At 45.3% G+C, this 19801-nt stretch overlaps 1 protein-coding gene and 1 long non-coding RNA gene across 3 annotated transcripts in view; one reads left to right on the top strand and one right to left on the bottom strand.

Moving 5' to 3' along the window:
- The window catches only part of Plpp3 (phospholipid phosphatase 3), a 75421-nt gene extending 66626 nt beyond the window's left edge, over window positions 1-8795 (bottom strand). Inside the window, exon 1 of the mRNA NM_080555.2 lies at window positions 8179-8795. Within this exon, the coding sequence (NP_542122.1) occupies window positions 8179-8317 (139 nt within the window). The 5' untranslated portion in view covers window positions 8318-8795. The remainder of the gene's footprint in view (window positions 1-8178) is intronic.
- Window positions 8796-9470: 675 nt separating this feature from the next.
- Window positions 9471-13019, top strand: Gm29838. 2 transcript variants are annotated; one of them, XR_376486.3, is made up of 2 exons: window positions 9471-12009; window positions 12499-13019. It is a non-coding gene; the product is annotated as a predicted gene, 29838 (long non-coding RNA). The 2 variants fall into 2 exon arrangements; XR_376485.3 differs by having other exon boundaries at window positions 12494-13019.
- The last annotated feature ends 6782 nt before the right edge of the window (window positions 13020-19801 follow it).

Here is a 19801-nt window from a genome sequence, read left to right as displayed (position 1 = left end):
CTCCCTCTTTTCCCAAGGACCCTTGGTCAGAGCACTCACTCATCCCAGTTCCCCTAACCCTCCAAGCCAGAAATCTTTTTCCCAAGCCTGAATTAGATTAATTATCATTAATGGTCAATTAATAATAGCTTAATTTATTTAAGCTATAAACTTAAAATATAGAATATAAAGTTAAAATGTATACTAATTTTAAAGACCTCTGTAGAACTCTTCTAACTTTTCCTTCCATCCTAAAGGGACCTTACGTTTGTAAAACAGTGTAGCCGCCACAAAAAAAAAAAAAAAAAGCAGTTCTTCCCCCAAATTTGGAGTTACTCTAGAACCTAGCAGTTCCTTAAGGATACAGTGGCTAGCTATACGGAAATTTCCGTAATAAAGGGCAAGCTGACACTCCCTTGGTTCTATTGGTCTGTCCTCTATAATAATGTCAGAACCCCACCCCCACCCGTCTGCCATCTTGAGCTCCTTTTCTCAGTCTGGTATTAACCCTGTTTCCAGCCTCTTCTCTCCCTGGCTCTCACAACATAAATGGACCACATTACACCCTAGCTTCCACCAATGGGCTTCCCAAACACATTTCTATTCCCCTGAGCTAGTGTCTGCGGTTCCCTCCCCTCTACAGCCCCTTGTCCCCTTCTTGGCTTCTGGACTATTATTTCTCCCCTGGACCCAGCTTCTTACCCTTTCCCTCCATCTTGCCCCACTGTGTTTACATTAGCCCTCCTTTAAGGGTCCCATGTCATCCTTAACCAAAGGCTGTTTCCCCTTCCCTGGCCAGGGAATTCCTTTTAGGTAAACCTAGTGCACTTTGCCCACAGAAGTTGCTCTGGGAACATCTGCAGAAGAGAAGATTGGAAAGGCAGGTTCAAACACATACTTGATCAAATCCCCTCTCTAGAAATTATACAGATTTACTCTGCAACCTAATTGGGGTGGGGGTGGGGCAGCTGTAAAGACAACATCAGTGAGAATGGCTTCCTTCATGCAGTGTAATTGCACAGTCTGAACTTTAGGGGCACAAACACAGGAACCAACACATACTGCTTGTTATCACAAAGCACTTATGCCGATTTGCATTTCTCTGCACAACTCCCCAGGCATATAATTTTGTTAATTTGTGACAAACCTCAAAAACACACCATCAATACCCTGATTATAATATGTACTTTGAAAGCGCGCGCGCGCACACACACACAAAAATCAACTGTATCTTTCAAAGACCTGCCCGTGGGGACCACTCTTACCCATACTGTTTGTTGTGTTTTACCTTTGGGGATATCAGTGCAGATCCTAACTTACGCATTCACCTGGCCCTAAGTGAACAATAGTACCAAGAGGACATTCAAAGATACGGCCTCCCTTGGTTTTGAGTGAACACTTTCATTCAGCATATGATCTTCAGAAAGTCATTTAGTCCCAGACTCCGTTTCACCCATCAGCTGTGGGGAATGACTTCTACCTCAGGAACCGCTCAGAGGCATTTAAAAAAGCACGAGCTTTGAAGACGTGAGCCCCTCTTCTGTCCTCCTGGGGTACGTCACAAAAGGTGATGTCTGGCCGGGCAGTGGTGGCGCACGCCTTTAATCCCAGCACTCGGGAGGCAGGCGGATTTCTGAGTTCGAGGCCAGCCTGGTCTACAGAGTGAGCTCTAGGACAGCCAGGGCTACACAGAGAAACCCTGTCTCGAGAAAAAAAAAAAAAAAAAAAAAAAGGAAAGGTGATGTCTGTTCGAGCTCAAATCACTCAGCAGTAGTGAGCTGAGGTAGAGCTGCACCTTCTAGACCCAGTACCAGTCTTAAGGAAGGGACTAGAACAAAAACTGCTTAGTCCTCCAAACTCACACCAGGAGTCTCTGGCCTCACAGTGATTTGGACTAAAAGTGAAACCTGTTTGTCTTGTTCCTCTTTTGACTGACATACGCAAGGGAAATAGCAGAAGACTCTCGGAGCAGTGAGTGCCACATGAAAGGTATCCAGTTTCGTACACCAATATCAGAAAGGCAAAACCTTGTTTCTCCTCCTGCTCTTTTATGACCCCTTGGCAATTACTAGCCAGCCCAGGCCTCTGGCGGCCACACTGAACAGGACATTGGGCTCCCATGGCCACACTACCCCAGTTTGTATGGATGAGAAATGAGGCCCCAGGAGTTAGATCACATAGTGTGATGAAGCTCTCATCACTAGGGGGGTGGGGGGAAGCTCACATCCCAGTGGCTCTCCCCTAAGTGCTCGCTCCTTCAGAGAGAGCTGTTTTTCTGACAAAGACTAAACATATAATGTTGGTACTGCTCATAACAAAATCCTAGAGTTCATGAATCTAGCTGGATAACTAAGAATTGTTTCATTAACCATCCATAGAGAGGCTGAGGCCACCTTAAACTGATACACAGTTCAGGTTCAGTTCGGTTCAATCGCCTACTCTACTGTCAAGAATGGTCTTCAAGGCTCCTGAGCTTCAACGGAGTCCATAGAACAGGTCACACACATTCAGATTTTAATAAAATTGGTGCCAATGAGATGGAACTGAGTGCATCTTCCCTGGGCTGCAGTGAAGAGTGGGCAGTGAGGGAGGGTGAACAGACCCAGGGCAGTGAGCTGAGCAACAGGAACTGCCTAGGGCCACAGCCTCCCCAGCTTAGCATCACTGTCTAACCCACAAGATCAGCCTGGATCATAGCACAGGACACCCTTCCTTAACAAGCAAAGAGCACCCAGGAAAAAAGCATTTTACTTATTTCCAAGGACAGGTACTCTGTTCAGTCAGGCTTTGTCCAAATCCCCTGCACCCTTCCTAGGAGAGCTGTGGGTGGGGGTGGAGGGTAGGGTTGTTGTTGTTGGTTGGTTGGTTGCTTGTTTGTTTTCTTCCCACTCCCGTGCTATGGACCATCTCTTTTACAAAGGAAAAGACATCAGCCACCTAAGGTGACCAAGGTGCCTGCCCTCTGCCCTCCCCAGACAGGTCAGAAACCCGCTACTCTTTCTTCAGCTAATGGAAACCATTTGTGCCCACTCTGCAAGCTTTTCTTCCTCAGACATTCTCCCTTTAATAAGGAAGAAAGAGAGAGAGGGAGGAAGGAAGGAAGGAAGGAAGGAAGGAAGGAAGGAAGGAAGGAAGGAGAAAAAAGAAGGGCTTTGTCACAGAACCCTGGGAGACAAGGAAATAGGAGGAGCTGAGGATGCTGTCATTACTAATAAAGACAGTGGCAACTGGCCTCTGACAGCAAGGACACACTTGTGAACTTTGCACATGCAATCTCTCACCTCAGCTGCAGGCCACAGGCCACAGGCTGTCACTGCTTCCCTGATTTTACAAATGAGGAAGGAAGCTGAAATGGAGAGGTCAAACGCCATTTGTCCAACTCACACCTATGGGTGTTAGCTTTCCGTTCCCTGCAGTCCCAACCCAAGAGACTGCCACAACCTGTATCATTCTCCCAAGACTTTGATCTGCTTAAGCCCCCACTTAGCAATCCAGTGTATTCCAGTTTCACCTCTCAGAAGAGACAGAGATGTGAGACCAACAACAAGCCACAGACTTGCGACAAGAGCTGGAACATTCAGTACAGGGACAAAAAAACCCACTACATAATTCAATTGCCCTGAAGACATCAAGTGCTACACAATATAGTGATTCTAAAACAGGCCTGATTTAAAAAAAAAAAAAAATCAGCCAAAGGTTTTTATGAAAATACAGAATGCCGCAGGGTTCTGCCCCAAGCTCCTGGGGGAAACTTGGAATCTGTCATTTGCACCAGATGGATGCTTCTTCGTCAGGTGAGTTTATTAAACGTGGACGTGAGAGGCACTCTCCACAGCAAAGGTTACTCCTCAAGTGCTGTGCAGAATTGAACTGACACACGAGGTAGGGTTTCTCCGAAAATATTACTGCCCACAAGAGGGAGAAGCCCTTGACTACAGTTTCATCAGCACCATGCTGTGGCCAGCTGGGCTTTGCCAGCCCAGACAACTGCACAGGAAGGGGTAAAGAAGCTCAAATTGACAGGGCTAAAAATGGAAGGGCCACCAATTCTGGTTTTAGTATTCTCCCACCTAGGCGCTACCTCCAAGATATCTATTAGGACTTTAAGAGGGGGAAAAAGAAAGAAAGAAAAAGAAAAAGATGAGATAGAAATTCTGGACAGTAAGGAAACGGAGTTTGTCTACCATCCTAGAAAAAAGCATACTAAGTGCAGGCTACCTTCGTGTTCCTTACAATGCCTACAGGAGAGCTGGGCGGGTCACTCAACAGTGGACTCATGAAAATCTGTCCCTACACTGTGCGGCTCAACACAGTACCTTAAATTATCGAGAGCATCACTGCTTCACCGACTTACTTAAAACACAGTCAATGCAGTAACCAAGCAACAGGAACATGGGAGGCACCTCCTGAACATGTGCAGTTGTTTGGGTTTGATTGCTATACATTTCAGAGAGAAAGTCAAAGGAAATATTCAGCCGAGGGTACGTGGCTGCCCAGTTGCCACCAACTTAGGCTAATTTTCATCACTGTGTCTTTGGTCAAACCTGAGTGTCTATGGCACATCTGCCAGCACATTCACAAGACTGTGAAGAGCTAGGAGTGCAAGATGATCTGGTCTCTCTCATTGTTGCCATACCAAGAAATCTATGCCCAGAAAGTAAATTCGTCCCAATCACACAGCGAGCAGTCAGTACAAGATCAGAACTCACATCTCTGGGGGCTCTTCATTTTTTGCTGTAGTTTCTAGGAAAAAAAAATACAGAAATGTTTTCTTTTTCTCTATGAGAGTTGGGTCCCAGTGTATTGGAGAGTGGCCTGGGATTTTAGACAGAATCTCCATTTTGCAGTGGAAAGAATATAAAGCCCAGAGGAAAAATCAGTGTGCCCACAAACATGTAAGTAGATTTAGAGTCAACCAGTCACCATCTAAGGAACCTTAGTTTCTGTGTGTAAGGGTTCCATTCCATTCTCTCTATCCCACTGCCCCTCTCATCATCAAATAGTACAAAGCAATGAGGAATAATGCACAAATAATAACTATGACTCTTCCAGTACCATGTATGGGACCAGCTGTAAGGTTATCACCATTACTATTTAATCGCAAATAAAAACCATCAATGTTTTAGAGCAACCAGACTGAATGGTGTGGTTGTTAGCCACCTACATTGTGTACTTCCGATGAGAAGAATTAGAACTTGTTTATCCTCCTGCTTTGGTCCAATGGATGCCTGGGGAAAGTGAAGAGGCAGGCAGCTCTGTGGCTCAGCTCTAGGATTTGTCATGAGGTCGCAGCTTTAGGAGTCTCCAAGTGGGATACAGGACTCCACTGATGCTGAGAATCAGGGGAGAACCGAAGCTGGCTTCCTTGAAAGGAGCCTTTTCTACACCATGGAGGTGGCTTTATAAGTGGTACAGTGGAACATACACTAAATGACTTGTATCTTTAAAGGCAGCTAATAGAGTTTAAGACAACCGGAGATCTCTGGGGTTCTCATGGCACTCCACACCCCAGAACTAACGTGAGGAGAAAGTGAGAAGGGGTACCCTACTAAAAGAGGAGTAAAAAGGGTTTCAGAAAACCTACGAGACAAAGACTTGTAATTGTATTTAAAAGCAATTAGTGGAGAAAGGTAACTGTGGTCGCAGGTAAGCTCCCAACAGGCTTCTCTCATCCCGGATTCTCTTGGCTTTCAAACAAGAGTGGGCTTTTTGTTTTTCACCCAGTATTTAACACTCCCAAAAGGTATGTGAAGCAAGTTACACCACTCGCATATTTCCACTTACATAACAGGCACATCGCAACATCAGCTTTTAGTTTTTCCAGATACTAAGAGATGAAGCTTGGTCTATATTCCTATGGGAGAATAAATAGAAAACTGTCTCTCTTCCTAATATATTAGTACCCTGTAATGCGGACCATATGATCAATAAACTGTAGAAAAATTAAATCATACTGACAGTCTCAGGCAAAAACTGAACCAAGTAGAAACATTTTTTTTAGGACAGCAGTGCGTAGAATATTAAAATCACATGTTGCATTATTAAATCTTCTTTTGGAAGCCAAACAGAGTTATGTTGCATAACTACCTCAAGATACACGCTAATCTTACAGATAGTTTTTCCAATTAAAGGTATCAGGAGGTATTTAATCAGTAATACTGTCCTATAGTCTGTGCTTATGCCGAAGTTTGACAACTGGTTTTAGAATTTTCACTCTGGAGAGGCACTTGCTGCAAATGAAGAGTTGAAGTGCATGCACATGTACCACACCCCTACATTCCACCCTGAACACACAGAAAAACATCTCGGGGTGTCATCGTCCCTGCTTACACTATAGTTAAACAGGTATTACTCTCTGCACATGGCTTAACACCACTTTCTTCTAATAAGAATGCAACGTTTCTAAGTGCACCCCACCCACCATCAGAAGAATGTCTAGAAGGGAGAGCAATGGGTGCGAAGGCTGTCGTCGGAAATCCAGCTCTTGCTTTCCTAAGGATAAAGCAGGAGGCAGGGGGCTTGCCAGCACAGGTACCAGAGAAAGTGCTGATCCCACCCACCAAGGAGACACTCAAACCCTGGGAGGCCTCAGCCCAGGTAGCTGCTGCACCCAGCTTCTATGCTTCTAAGTATTTAGTGGTCTCATCCTCCTCCTCACCCCAGGACCTGGAAGGGTCTTTTAAAAATTCAACAACTTGATTATAAGACCTTAAGTCATCTGGCTCACTACGCATGATAATAAGCCTGCCGCCACCAGGAAGGCAGGCCCCCCAGTGACAAGTCCTCTGAATAGCATCCTAAGGTTGAGCGCCTGGGATCTGAGCAGAGAATTGGATCTCCATAACTACTACTGTAAGCCCCCTGGCCTTTCACAGCCCGTAATCTTCCCTCCAACTGTCCCTATCACAAGAGGGCCATTCTTAATTTTAAATTCTAAGAAACCCATCGTCTCACAGAATTCTAAGGAAGGTAGTCCGGCAAGAACAAGAGGCCACTGCCTAAGAGTCTTCAATGAAGGAAGTTAAGCCAGGTCGCCACAGCCTGCCCCGGCTAACCCCCTTCCAAAAGGATGAAGCCTCCGTGCAGGAGTTCTTTCTATTTTGGGGGAACTTAACTGGGAACACAGATGTTTCTTCCGTTAGCCGTGTTGGCAGAGCGGCTCCTGGACGGCATCCGAGTTCTTAATGCAGGAAGGGGCCTCACAGACCATCTACTTGAATCCACTCATTCAACTGAGGAGGATACTGAGGCCAAGGGGGTACTTAGGTGGCACACCCAGCTGGTGGCAGAGGGGCAATGCTTTGGTGACAAGTTTTCCACACATTTACATCAAAAGTCGCTTTAAAGGAAAAAGTCCTATTTTTTTACTTCAACCCTGGATGTATGTCAATTGCTCCCCCCCCCCCCCCGTTTAATAAATCCTTTTTCTCCCACTTCAATTCCTGAGCCTCCCACCGCTCTTTCAGCTGAAACTTGCATCTGTTCTAATAGTTGAGCTAGCGCCTCAACTTTGAGGGAGTGTAGCTCCACTGTGGCCCCCAAGCAAGACTGTGGCAGGCAGCCTTTCTTTCAGTGGCCTCCCGGCACAAGTCAGGGAGTGAGCTAGTTTAAAGCTGATGCCCGGGAAGCGGCCTATCAACTGGCACACAGTAGGCGCTCAACAAGTGATGTGCTCCTCGCTGCCCAGCACCTGGCCCGGTAGAGCCGCGTTCCACCCTCTGGGGCTTTCAGCCAAGCGAGTAGCGAGTGACAAGGCCGGCTAGCGCGACTGGCCCTGCAAGGCAGCGCGACGGAAGGGGTGGATGTTTACATGCAGCCGGGACGAGCAGCGCCACTCCGGCAGGAGCCTGCCTTGCTCGGAGACCGAGATGGGTCTCACTCGCATCTGACTCGGATACAGAGCAGAGAGCCACAGGTTTCCTCCATATCTTGGAGCTCGAGCTCACACCTTCCGAGGTGCTGGGCCGGACTCCCAGCTGGAGATCACCCCTAAGGAGGTGGTTCCAGCTGCCGCGAAAGCACAAGCACGCCCCAACTTGAATTCGCAGGCCGGGGATTGGGGGTCCGGGAGGGCGGGGAGCTCGCGGCCAGCACGGCGCCCGGGGGTGGGGGAGATGGCTGCGGGACCCTGGGGGCTGACAGCGCAGCGGGGCCCGGGGCCCGGAAGGGGTTGGGTGGGACCCGTGGGACTGCGCTCACCCATGAAGAGGCAGAAGAGGTCCAGGCAGATGAGCAGCACCCGCTTGCTGCCGCCCTTCCTCGGGTTGTTGTTGAGCGCCGGGCTGCCGCCGTTCTTACTCTCAGGGACGATCGCCTTGTCGTACTTGTAGCTTTGCATGGCGCTGGCTGCGGGGAGCCTCCCGGGGCGATGCGGGCCGCCGCTGCTCAGGAGCGGGTATGCGGGCTCGGGACGCGGCGGCGAGAGTGCAGCCCGGCGGAGTAGTTCCAACTGCAGACGCGGGTAGGTTTCCCCTCTGGGCGCCTCTGCTTTCCTCTCAACCCCAAACTGTTCGCTAGTCCAAGGGGAAGAGAGCCAAATCCCGAGCAGGAACTTTTGCAGAACTGTGCTGCCCCGGACGCGTCCGGCTGGCGTGCGTCTGCGTGCTGGAGTTTGCGAGTGGGCAGCGTCGGCGTCCCGCCACGATCCTCCGCAGCTACTTAATGAATGGAGCAGCGCGGAGCCCTGCAACTCCGCAGCGTCCTGCAGCTAGCTCTCCTCAGCGTCTGCCCAACTCCAACTCTGCCTCCTCCTCCTGCTCCTCCTCCTCCTGCTGCTGCCGCCCGGGCTGCCGCTGTGATCGCTCGGTTTGTTTTCTGAGCTTATATTTCACGAGCGCCTTTAAAAAGCGAGGGGGGAGGAGAAGGACCTCCTTACTTGGCTCCAACAAGATTCAGAAAGCACAGCCCCTTCCTTAAGCTGCCTAAAACGTAGGATAATTAAGGCCACATTTCCCCCACCCCTTTTCCAAAAAAAAAAAAAAAAAAAAAATCGTAAAAGAAAAAGTTGTTCTCAAACCAGAGAATCAGGGAGCCCCTAGCGTTCAGAAACTCCAAAGCATCACAAAAGGGGAGGAAAAAAAACATATAAATAAAATTTTTTTTTCTTGCTGGCCTTTGATTAGAGGTGGGGAGAGGATCGGTGGGAGGTCTATAATACTAAAATGCTTTCTTTATTTACTTGTTTATTTATTTACAAATTTCAGCCTTGAATTGGATTATCCTAAAAATTCAATTTTCAAGGAAAGCTAGGTTGGTTGTTGTTTTGCTTTTAACGCTCAGCACCGGATAATTGTGCTAGATTCCGAAGATCCTACGGTGTAAAAGACTCCGGGCTGGGCGGTGGTGGCGCACTCCTTTAATCCCAGCACTTGAGAGGCAGAGGCAGGCGGATTTCTGAGTTCAAGGTCAACCTAGTCTACCGAGTGAGTTCCAGGACAGCCAGGACTACACAGAAAAACCCTGTCTCGAACCTCCCCTCCACCCCCCCCCCCCCCGAAAAAAAAAGAGACTCCAGAGCCAGACCCCCTGTTCTAGAATCCTATGTCTCTGTGCCTTAATTTCCCCGCGAGTAAACTACAGACACCAAAATATTTCTCCCCAGGCAGTCATGGTGGAGATATAATTGATTCTTTCTCATGTGCTTCTGCAGCAAAGCTTGCACAACAGAGGAGCTCGGTGAGTTGAGCCAATACTACTAGTTCTGAACGTGGGTAACCAAAGCCAAGCCTGCCCGCCTCTTTCCTAGTCCAGCTGGCCTCCGGCATACCTGAGCATTATTGGCCTTGACTTTCAAGGAATCTGATGTTTCCCTTTGAATACTTTTTATATGGTTTTATATGATTTTTAAAGTTGATTACTTTTTTATGAGCTGGTTTTTTGTTTTTTGTTTTTTTTTCCTTCAAGAGAATCAACACTTGAAGGGTCAGGACCCTCCCTTACATTTTCCTTAGTATCAAGCTTGGAGCACAGTACATAGCATACAAATGCACATTTCTTCCAAGGGTCTTTATAATACAGAGGTGGAAATGGCTCAATGGTTCTAGCATTGTTGTTTGTTTGTTTGTTTGAGACAGGGTCTCTCTCTCTCTCTCTAGCCCTAATATGTCTTAGAACTCACTATGTAGACCAGGCTGGCCTCAGACTCACAGAGATAGATCTGCCTGCCTCTGCCTCTCGAGAGCTGGAATTAGATGCAGCTGGTTCTAGTTTTTATAAAAAGATTATTCTATCTAGTATTCTATATCAGTCTATACAGACTAGTGTTTTGCCTGCATGTATGTCTGTGTGCCATATGCTCGAAGCACTCACAAAGGCCAAGGAGGGCTGTTAGATCCCTACAACTGGAGTTACAGATGACTGGGAGCCACTGTGTGGGTGCTGGGAACCCAATCTGGGTCCTCTGCAAGAACACTAGTTGCTCTTAATCACGGAGCCATCTCCCCAGCTCCAAGTCCTAGCTTTTGGATGGATAGTACAAATGATATCCGACTGCCCTAGTGGGCCACTCCATAACTCTGTATCCCACCGCCAGCCCTCTTGAGTATCCCTTTTATTGCCTACCGCTTCGGTCCCACCCCTCTACCTACATCATAAACCTTCCTCCCCTCAACTAGCACACTGTTTCTCCTCCGGTGCACCCTGATCTTTCACCCCCTCTCCTTGTCCTGCTTGGTTCCAGCACAGGATTAATTTTACCTTCAATATTTCGCCTAGGCCACTCGTGCAACACTCAGTCTAACTTGGTGTCAGTTAACAAAAACTAGTCATTTGTGTAAATGGCCTTTGACGTGGGACCGTTGATTATCCTCAGTGAGCCTCTGTAGTGCTCAGGGTTTGAGGTATGCTGAATTAAGCCCACATTGGACCTAATTAACGATGAGACTGGCAAGGAAAGGCAAAGTCCTGTCTTCTGAAAGCAAGATGCACCAAGAAAGTGCTGGAGCGGACGTGTCAGCTGCCAATCAGAGGCATCCCGCCCATCAAAGGAGAGCAGGTGAGGCCCCTTGGCATCTAAGAGAAGTTCCTTGAAACCCCCTTCAGGAGAAGCAGCACAGCCTCACCTGGGAAAACAGCAGCAACAATGCGAAGCTAATGTTATAATTAACAGCACTCTAAAAGGAATTCTGGGTACCCGAGGTTCTTCCATGCTCACAATCCTCTTCTTCACGTGCAGAAACCTCCTTGAAATTCAATGTGCCAAATCTTCAGAATTCCAATCAGCACAGAAAGGCAGCTTCTGCCGCCTGCTCTAACCTGCCGCCCACCTTGGGTCCTCCAGCATCTGCGCTCCCACTTCCCACTCCGGCTTCATTCCCTTGCACAAGTGGCCATAACTTGCTGCTTCAAGGCCTGAACCCTGAAGCCTGTCTTAGAGATCTGAAGGAGCAGCAGTGAAAACCACTGCCCAAGACACAACTGAGTGGAGCTCAGCTAGTCCAACCTACCTGCTCCTCCTCCTCCTCTGGAAGATGACTTACATTAACAACAAATGCACTTTAAAAGCCCAGCTTTTCTCCAACCATAGCTGAGCCATCATTGCTGTTTTTACAAATTACTGAGATTGCTAACTTTAGCCCACACTAGCTTCGGTTCAAGGAATCTATTTTATATTAAGGTTCTCTGGCTTAACCTCAATCACTTATTAGGAAAGGTAAAAATCTGTTATCCCAAAAGCAGACTAAAACAACAACAACAACAAAAAAGATAAATGAATGTTTAAATAAAAGCTTTCTATTTCTACTTACAGGGCTCTCCTCACTAAAGGATTGGATTGTGCTGTTAAGTGATAGGTGTAGCTCTCTGCAAACAAGATTATATTTGGATAGCGTTCAAGGGAACAGAATATTTGAAATATTCATTAAGACTGACTTGAACAAGCCATAAAATACAGTGTCAGCCTAATTCCTTAGGTAATTCCTTAGATAAACAAAGCAGCCTTAACTCCCATTGGAACTGGCTAACAATGAGACGGACAAGGAGCGGACATGTCAGCTGCCAGTCAGAAGCAGCATCCCGTCCAACCGAGAGCAGGTAAGGCCCCAGACAGCCGAAAACCTTTTGACTTTACTCTTTTTCCTCATTCTAGTTTGTCCCCCTTGTCCTGTCCTCCCTTTCCTTAGCTTTACACCTGACGCTGAGCCATTTTACCAGCAAATAAACCTCAGTGAAGCCAGTCTGATGATAGTTTACAATGGTGTCATTTCAAAGTCATTAAGTCATTAAAATTCCTGGTAAACATAGCTTACCAAAACTCACACATTAAAATGACAGCCACTTCACTAGCATGGCTGTGTAAAAACTATCACATCAGCAGGGATAAACGCCCTTCTAAGAGTAACTTCGTATGTGTGGCAACATGTCATTCTCAAATAACCGATCCCTCCCAAGAGGTTTAATAGCCTTCATTTCTAGGATCTCTCAGTTACCTCATAACTCTCTCTCTCTCTCTCCCCTAATATCTACTTAATCAGTTTAACCCCCAATACCTAATTAATCATTTTTATTTTTTTTGAAGAACAGATATGAATTGGCTCTGGAAGTGTTTGAAGGAAGAGAGTAGCAGCCACGACACTACAGAGTTGTACTCAAAAAGCCAGAGTCCATGTTTTAAGTTGTGAAAATTAAGAAGACATAGTTTGGCTAGAGAGTGCCGGTTTATCCAGGTTCTTCAAAGCCGAGCCACTCTACCTCCTCCAGCATGTACTACTCAAAGCTGCTGGCTTGCCCCTGTGAACACTGAATGTGATATCTTGTGTAACTCCATACTTATCCTCCTTGGCCAAAGCAGGAAGGAGCAGAGATGTGGGTCAGAAAATCTGGTCTCTGCTGATGCAAACAGAGGAACCAGCCCAGACTCTACTTCCCTTGAAACTTTTCAATGAGGTAGGTCATTTTTTTTTTCTTCTGTGGAAGACTCCAAGAAGTTTTGAAAACTAAAAGAACACACCTGAAACCACGTGGTTCACAATAAGCAAATGAATGTTTGGAAGCCTTCAGTTGGCCCCAGCACTGCAAACATAATAAACAATGCATTAAATGAATACTATTTGTGACTTCAGTACTCATTAGCCCTATTTTACTGATGGGAAAATCTGGGCAAGCCTATTCAACTGGATGGAACCAGTTTTCTAACAGATAAAGTGAAAGCGATTCTCACATTAGCTCATGCAGAGCAAAGTCGGCCATGCTGTACACGCTACAGAAAAATGTCTCTCCTTTCCTCTGAACGCAGGAGAGTGTTATGCTTGCTTTAGAAAGGCAGTGGTGGCACATGCCTTTAATCCCAGCACTTGGGAGGCAGAGGCAGGCAGATTTCTGAGTTCGAGGCCAGCCTGGTCTACAAAGTGAGTTCCAGGACAGCCAGAGCTACATAGAGAAACCCTGTCTCGAAACAAACACAAACAAAACAAAAACCAACCAACCAAACAAACAAAAAGGCAGGAACCGAATCTTGGAAGGAGGAGAGCTTGCTTAGGTTGAGGTAAGGAGAATCCTGAAGTCCTGTTTGAAGCCAGATTTGTTCATTTCTAAATCAAGATTGTCTTCATCCCACCAGACCCCGTTCTGGAAGATGCTCAGAGATTTCTGCTTCCGCCCAGCGGTTCCCCCAGAAGGCTTTGCGAGCTCTCTTGCAGAACTGGCCTCCCTTTGTTTTTGTTAGGAAACGCGGCTTTAATTGGTTTGTTGTTTCTTGCAGGATGGTAAGATCACAATGTCGTTTGACATCATGTCTCTGAGACAAGAGATCTGTGTCCATCATTTGTCAGGCAGGTTGTTGTTATAGGAGGAGAGTTTTGGAATATCAAACCGGGTCGCTGTGAGACAACTTTGGAATCACATTAGCATTCTTGCCTCTCTACAAACAGTACTCTTTTCTTTAGCTCAAAGTTAGAGCTGCGAAGAGAAAACGTTACCTTCTCCACACAGTTAGTACTGGAAGCAAAAACAAAAGCCAGGGGTGCAGGCCTACTTGAGAAACTAGTAAATGAAGGCACTGCCAAGCTTGTTCAAGACACGGGTAAAAGCAGCCTTCTGCTCTCTCAAAAGGAGACTCATGCTGCCACCTTGTGACACTGCGGGAAAATGCTCATACGATACCAGGAGTAAATTGCAATTGGAGACTGAGGAATGGCTGGAATTATTCTGTGATGTATGAACAATGGGCAAGCAAGAAGAATAGGTAGGTTTTGAAGATTGGGATACTGGTTATTCATTTGCTAGATATCTAAAGGATGTCTGCTATGTATGCTCCTAACACTTCCAGGAACTAGGGATGTTGTGGTGAGTCAAACAGACTAAACCAGCAAATGACCAGGTTAGTTCCTACCTTCATGGAGCCTTTAAGCATCTGGCTATAATACCCATGAACTCATCTTAAATTCTAAACAACCACAGGAGCAAATTTTTTCCATGTTAAAAATGAGATTGCTAAGCACAGAGAGGTGAAGAAACCCGCTGAAGGTGGCCAAGGGCTGAGTCCCAGACTTGAACCCAGGAAGAGAGGAGACATCAAGATTTTAATCAGTAACCAACACTGAATAACCTTTGCCTTCTGTCAAACATATAAGGAGAAAGATAAGTGTTCCTGACGTGACTGCTTATTTGTGTTTGTCCGAGAGGAAGTGGTGGATGATCGTGTGCACATGTGTGTCCATGTGACCAATGAATTCACAAATAGGCACACTCACTGCATTTCTGCGTGCATAATTACTCATTGTATACATACATGTATTTTATCACTGTTTCACCACCAACCATGGTTTTCTGAGCACCCGTGCTGTGTTAGGACTCCCCATAGGACTCGAGGATAAACGTACCAGAGCTTGGGGTTGCATCCTTTATAGGCATTGGTTGTTTTCTTAGGACAGACGATAATCTCAGACATAAATCAAAGTGTGTGCTTCACATGTAAAATGACAAGGCTTCAAGCACCAGTCATGATGAGAGGAGTCATGATTCGACACAGGGGCACAAGAGAAAGGCCCACGGTGCATACAAACCATGATTGTACAGCGTGGCTGGAAAGGTGTGTCACAGCTTAAGTGCACAGAAACAGACACAACACATTTCTACCTCACACACATCCTGGTTGATCTTTCACACGTCTAAGTCTTTGGTTGTAGAAAAATGCACCTGTGCTATGCTGTGAGAGTAATTAGTTGTGAGCCTTTAAGTTGACTTGTTATTCTTACACTAGTAGCTTTTATATAAATATGTGCCTGGCCACGAACTACATCCAAATCAAACACCTCAATCGCTTCCCTAGCCACTTCCCAATTAATGATCCTTCACCAAAGTTGAACCTCGTACAACCAGTATCCAGTATACATGAGGATAATGTCCCTGTGTTACCTTATTCAATATGATGTCTGAAAGGACCATCCAAATTCTTTTGTGGAGCTATACGTCATTTTTTGTTTGTTTGTTTTTTTCGAGACAGGGTTTCTCTGTATAGCCCTGGCTGTCCTGGAACTCACTTTGTAGACCAGGATGGCCTCGAACTCAGAAATCCACCTGCCTCTGCCTCCCGAGTGCTGGGTTCAAAGGTGTGCGCCACCACGCCTGGTGCTATACGTCATTCTTTTTTCACTTACTTTATGTTGTCTTACTTCCTGATTGGTCATAACTTACTTGTTTAAATTGGGTTCTTTCTTTCTTTTTAGGAATTATTTATTTTATATGTATATGTATACCATAGCTGTCTTCAGATACACCAGAAGAGGGCATCAGATCCCATTACAGGTGGTTGTGAGCCACCATGTGGTTGCTGGGAATTGAACTCTGTACCGCTGGAAGAGCAATCAGTGCTCTTAACCACTGAGTCGTCTCTCCAGCCCAAATTGGGTTATTTCTATTTGTAATATGTCATAGATAAGGCTGCTAATGAGCCCCCCCCCCCCCCTTGCACACATCTTGCAGGAGGGATATTCTTGTTCAGTTAGGTAACCTGCACAGGATAACTGTATTTCCATGTAATAAATACTATTCCAGAGTGTTTCAGAATAGCTACACCAATTCATACTCTACCTGGCTGTGTCTTCAGCATGTGATATTGTCAGACCTTTGGAGTTTAGCCATTCTGGTGGGTATATATGGGTATTTCACTGTGGTTTTAATAGGCATTTTTCTAAAGAGCACTGTGTTATGTGCTCAATAGACATTTGTCTATATTCTTTAGTTAGATGCATATTCAAGGTGTCTGTCCCTCCTTTAAATGTTTTCTTAGGGATTATATATCTTCTCTATGGAGGATATAGTTCCCCTATCTGTAACTTATCCTTGTACTTTCTTGATTCTACATTTTAGAAGTCAGCAGAATTTTTCTAAACAGTGCCAAATAGTAGCTATTTTAGGCTTTGCAGGGTGTATGATCTCTGTGTCAATTAGCCAACTCTCCCACGGTACTACTACAGCAGTTAGAACGTCTTCCATTGAGGAAGCTTGACGGGTGAGTTGGGCTATGTTTCAATCCAATTTATGGACGCTAAAGTAGAATGTCATTCTTGTCTCACATATTACGAAATACCATCTTCCGATTTCTTCACCTACATAAAAATAGAAAAACTATTCTTACTTCACAAGCTGCTCGCTGGGATGTGGCAGGCTTAATTTAGCTGCTGGTCCATAACTTGCCAAGTTCCAGTGTATTTTATAAACCTAGGTTCTTCATTCTAATGAGTACCAGTTTATCCATCGCTTTATCATTAATGCCTTGTACCAATGTAAGAACTCTCTGCCTAAGGCACTACATCCCCTTTGTTTTACTCTGCTAGTTGTATTGTCTCCATCTTGTGCTGTCTATAATCCCTCTGGTATTGAGTTTTGAGTGGGATGTGGGTCAAAGGTCAGTACTTTTGTTTCTGGGTATCAAACGATCACCATACCTTGTGCAACTATGACATGCGTGTGCCCTGGCCCTTTTCTCTATGCTCCTGTATTGAATCAAATCTCTTCTAGTCTCGGACTCGACAGCTATTCACTGAGCCTCATTGTGCAACCTGGCTATATGTGCTACGTATGGGGAAAGGGCCAAGACAGGGAAATGTCCAAGTTTTTCAGAGTGTTAGCATTGATTATATTAGCAATTTGATGTATGGTCAAACAGAAAATAATTATTCTAGAAAATTAACCTAGTTTGTCATTCTAAGTCCACAATAAAAGTCAAACTAACCATGGACTTGGATCACATTAATAATTGCTACGGTCACATGAACATCTCTACCTTAGGTCACTTATCTGCTTCATTTAGTTCTACATAGATCCTGAATTCACACAAGCATACACATACACACACAGACACACACACAGAGACACACAGACACACACACACACACACACACACACAGATACACAGATACACACACAGAGAGACATACACACACACACACACATACTTCTGAAAGGCAATCTTTTACCCTGGAAGGAAAAAGTATGAGTGTGAGAAAGTTCCTAATAAAAGCAAAGGAGAATTTCATATTTTTTTCCAGATTTATTTATTTTTATCTTATGTGTTTGAACGTTTTGCCTGGATATGCATATATGCATCATATGTGTGCCCATTGCCCTTAGAGGTCAGAAGAAAGCATCAAATCCCCTGAAATTAGAGTCATGGCCAAGTACAAGCTGCTGTGAGGCCGTGTGGGTACTGGGAATTGAACCTACACCCTCTGCAAGAGAAGTGGATGCTCTTAACTACTGAGCCATCTCTCTAGTCCAAACTTCAGATTTTTTATTGATTATAACAAACTGAAAGGTAACCTCTAAGAAAGATAAGAAGTTCATCCAAAAATCTATGAAATTTCCTTACTTGGAAACGACAGGAGGTGTGATTGTTTCTGATACAGTTGCATTAAGGGTCTTGTGGGGCCTAAATCTAATGACTGTGTCCTTACAAGAGATAGAGAGGAGCTGGGCTGTAGCCCAGCAGTGGGACACTTGCCTAGGAAGAACAGGGCCTTGAGTTTGATCCACCAGTGCTGAGAGACAAGCTAGCACTAAAGCAAAGACATGAGAACACTGGGAAGCTCACAAGGCAGAGGCAGAGATGGGAGGAGTGTGGCCGGCAGGAACGATCCAGATCCAGGACGCTGGCAGAGATAAGCAACGGGGTCTTCCAAAGACCCTTGAAGGAACTGAGGACAGCAACATGGCCACTCATCTCTCATGTCCTAAGCCACTGTTACAGCATTCCCAAGCCTAAGCCACTGGGAAGCTACACATCATTATCTCCCCCAGTCCACTTTTATTTAAGGGAATAAAAGTTCCCTTAAATCTTGGATGATCAAAAGTGGGTTGCAGGATTACAGGGACACGTTGTGGAGCCTATGCCTTGAATGTCCACTCTATGACCAGGCCCACACCTCCCCAGTCTATCTTCTCACAGAGGTTAGCTGGCCCTGCATTTTTTATTAGATTTTTAAACCTGTCTTCCTCTACTAGACATCAAACTCTCCTAGAATAGAGGGATTCTCCACCCCCACCCCATGCCCCACACCCAACTCCTTGCTTATCTCTTTCTTTTCTTTCTTGAAAATCCTTGTTGTCGCAACAAAAAATTTTAACCTTGGCACACATTCCATTGACCTTGTCACCAAACATTCTAATAGTATGTATTCATATATTCATGTCTTCCTTTACAAATCCCCCACACCTGTAGTTTCTTTGAATGGTTACTTTTCTTTTTTTTTTTAAGAAATTGTTTTATTTATTTATATACCAAATATTGCACCACTTCCTGGTTACTGCTCCAAGAGTTCTTCACTTCCCCCTTCCCCCTCCCCCCTCTCTGTTGCCTCTGTTCCCACCCCATTCCCTCCCTTCCCCCTGATTATCTGTTTCTAATATCTACCACTCAGTAAATGATAAATAAATTAGAAGAAAAACAAAAGTATGAGTGAATATATGAAGGACTTGTGTCGCCATGCACAAAGACTTCAGGGAGAGGTCATGATACTTTTGACACTGTGGAATGAGTATTTTCACATATGGAAGCCTGCTTCTTCATTGTTCATTAGATTAAAGAGCACAGCCATGGCCTGAGAGATTCATCTCACCATGTACTGTGTTCCAGCACAGTCAATTTCCCCCCATGAATTATGTCCTTTGTCTTGTCTCTGCATGAAGTTCCATGTCTTCTGTTTTATGTTTTCTCCCCTCCCCTCCCCTCCCCTCCCCTCCCCTCCCCTCCTTCCTTCTCCCCTCTTCTCTCCCTCCCCTCTTCTCTTCTTCTCTCTACTATTCTTTTCTCACTTTTCCCCTCCTCAGGCAGAGTTCACTGACCTTTTCTCCCATCTTTCGAATTCTCAGTCACTTTCATGTACCTTCTGTGAGGACTCTCCTGTACTGAAATTGCTGTAACTGGAGTTATATTGTGTGGCCTCTTGCCATTGTCTCTCTTCATTTATAATGCTTTAAAGGCCCATCCAAGTCCTAGTGTATGTCAGCACATCCCTTTTTCTCATTGCTGTATGTTATTTAGCCAAACAAATATGATATACTTTTGTTTATACATTCATATGGAGAGTTTTAAATTGTTTCCACTTCTTGAGAACTATAAACAATGCTGTTAGCCCTTCCTTCTTCTGAGTGAAATGTGAGCCTACTTTAGATGAGTCAAAAGAGGGCTGTTCTGACTTGCTTTAAAAGAATCACTCTTTGTTTTTTTTTTTTTAGTACACTAGGTATGAGCAAAGGTGAAAACCAGGACTCTGGAGACTGTTGTACTAATGAAGAGAAAGATGGCTATGAATTGAGTTAGGCAGGGAGAGAAGTTTGGGAGGGTGGTCAGTTTCTGAGTGTATTTTTAAAGTAGAACCAACAGGAA

This window comes from Mus musculus, chromosome 4 (genome assembly GCF_000001635.26).
Source record: "Mus musculus strain C57BL/6J chromosome 4, GRCm38.p6 C57BL/6J".
In the NCBI taxonomy this organism is placed as follows: Eukaryota; Metazoa; Chordata; class Mammalia; order Rodentia; family Muridae; genus Mus; species Mus musculus.
This window is presented reverse-complemented; position numbering and strand designations above follow the sequence as displayed.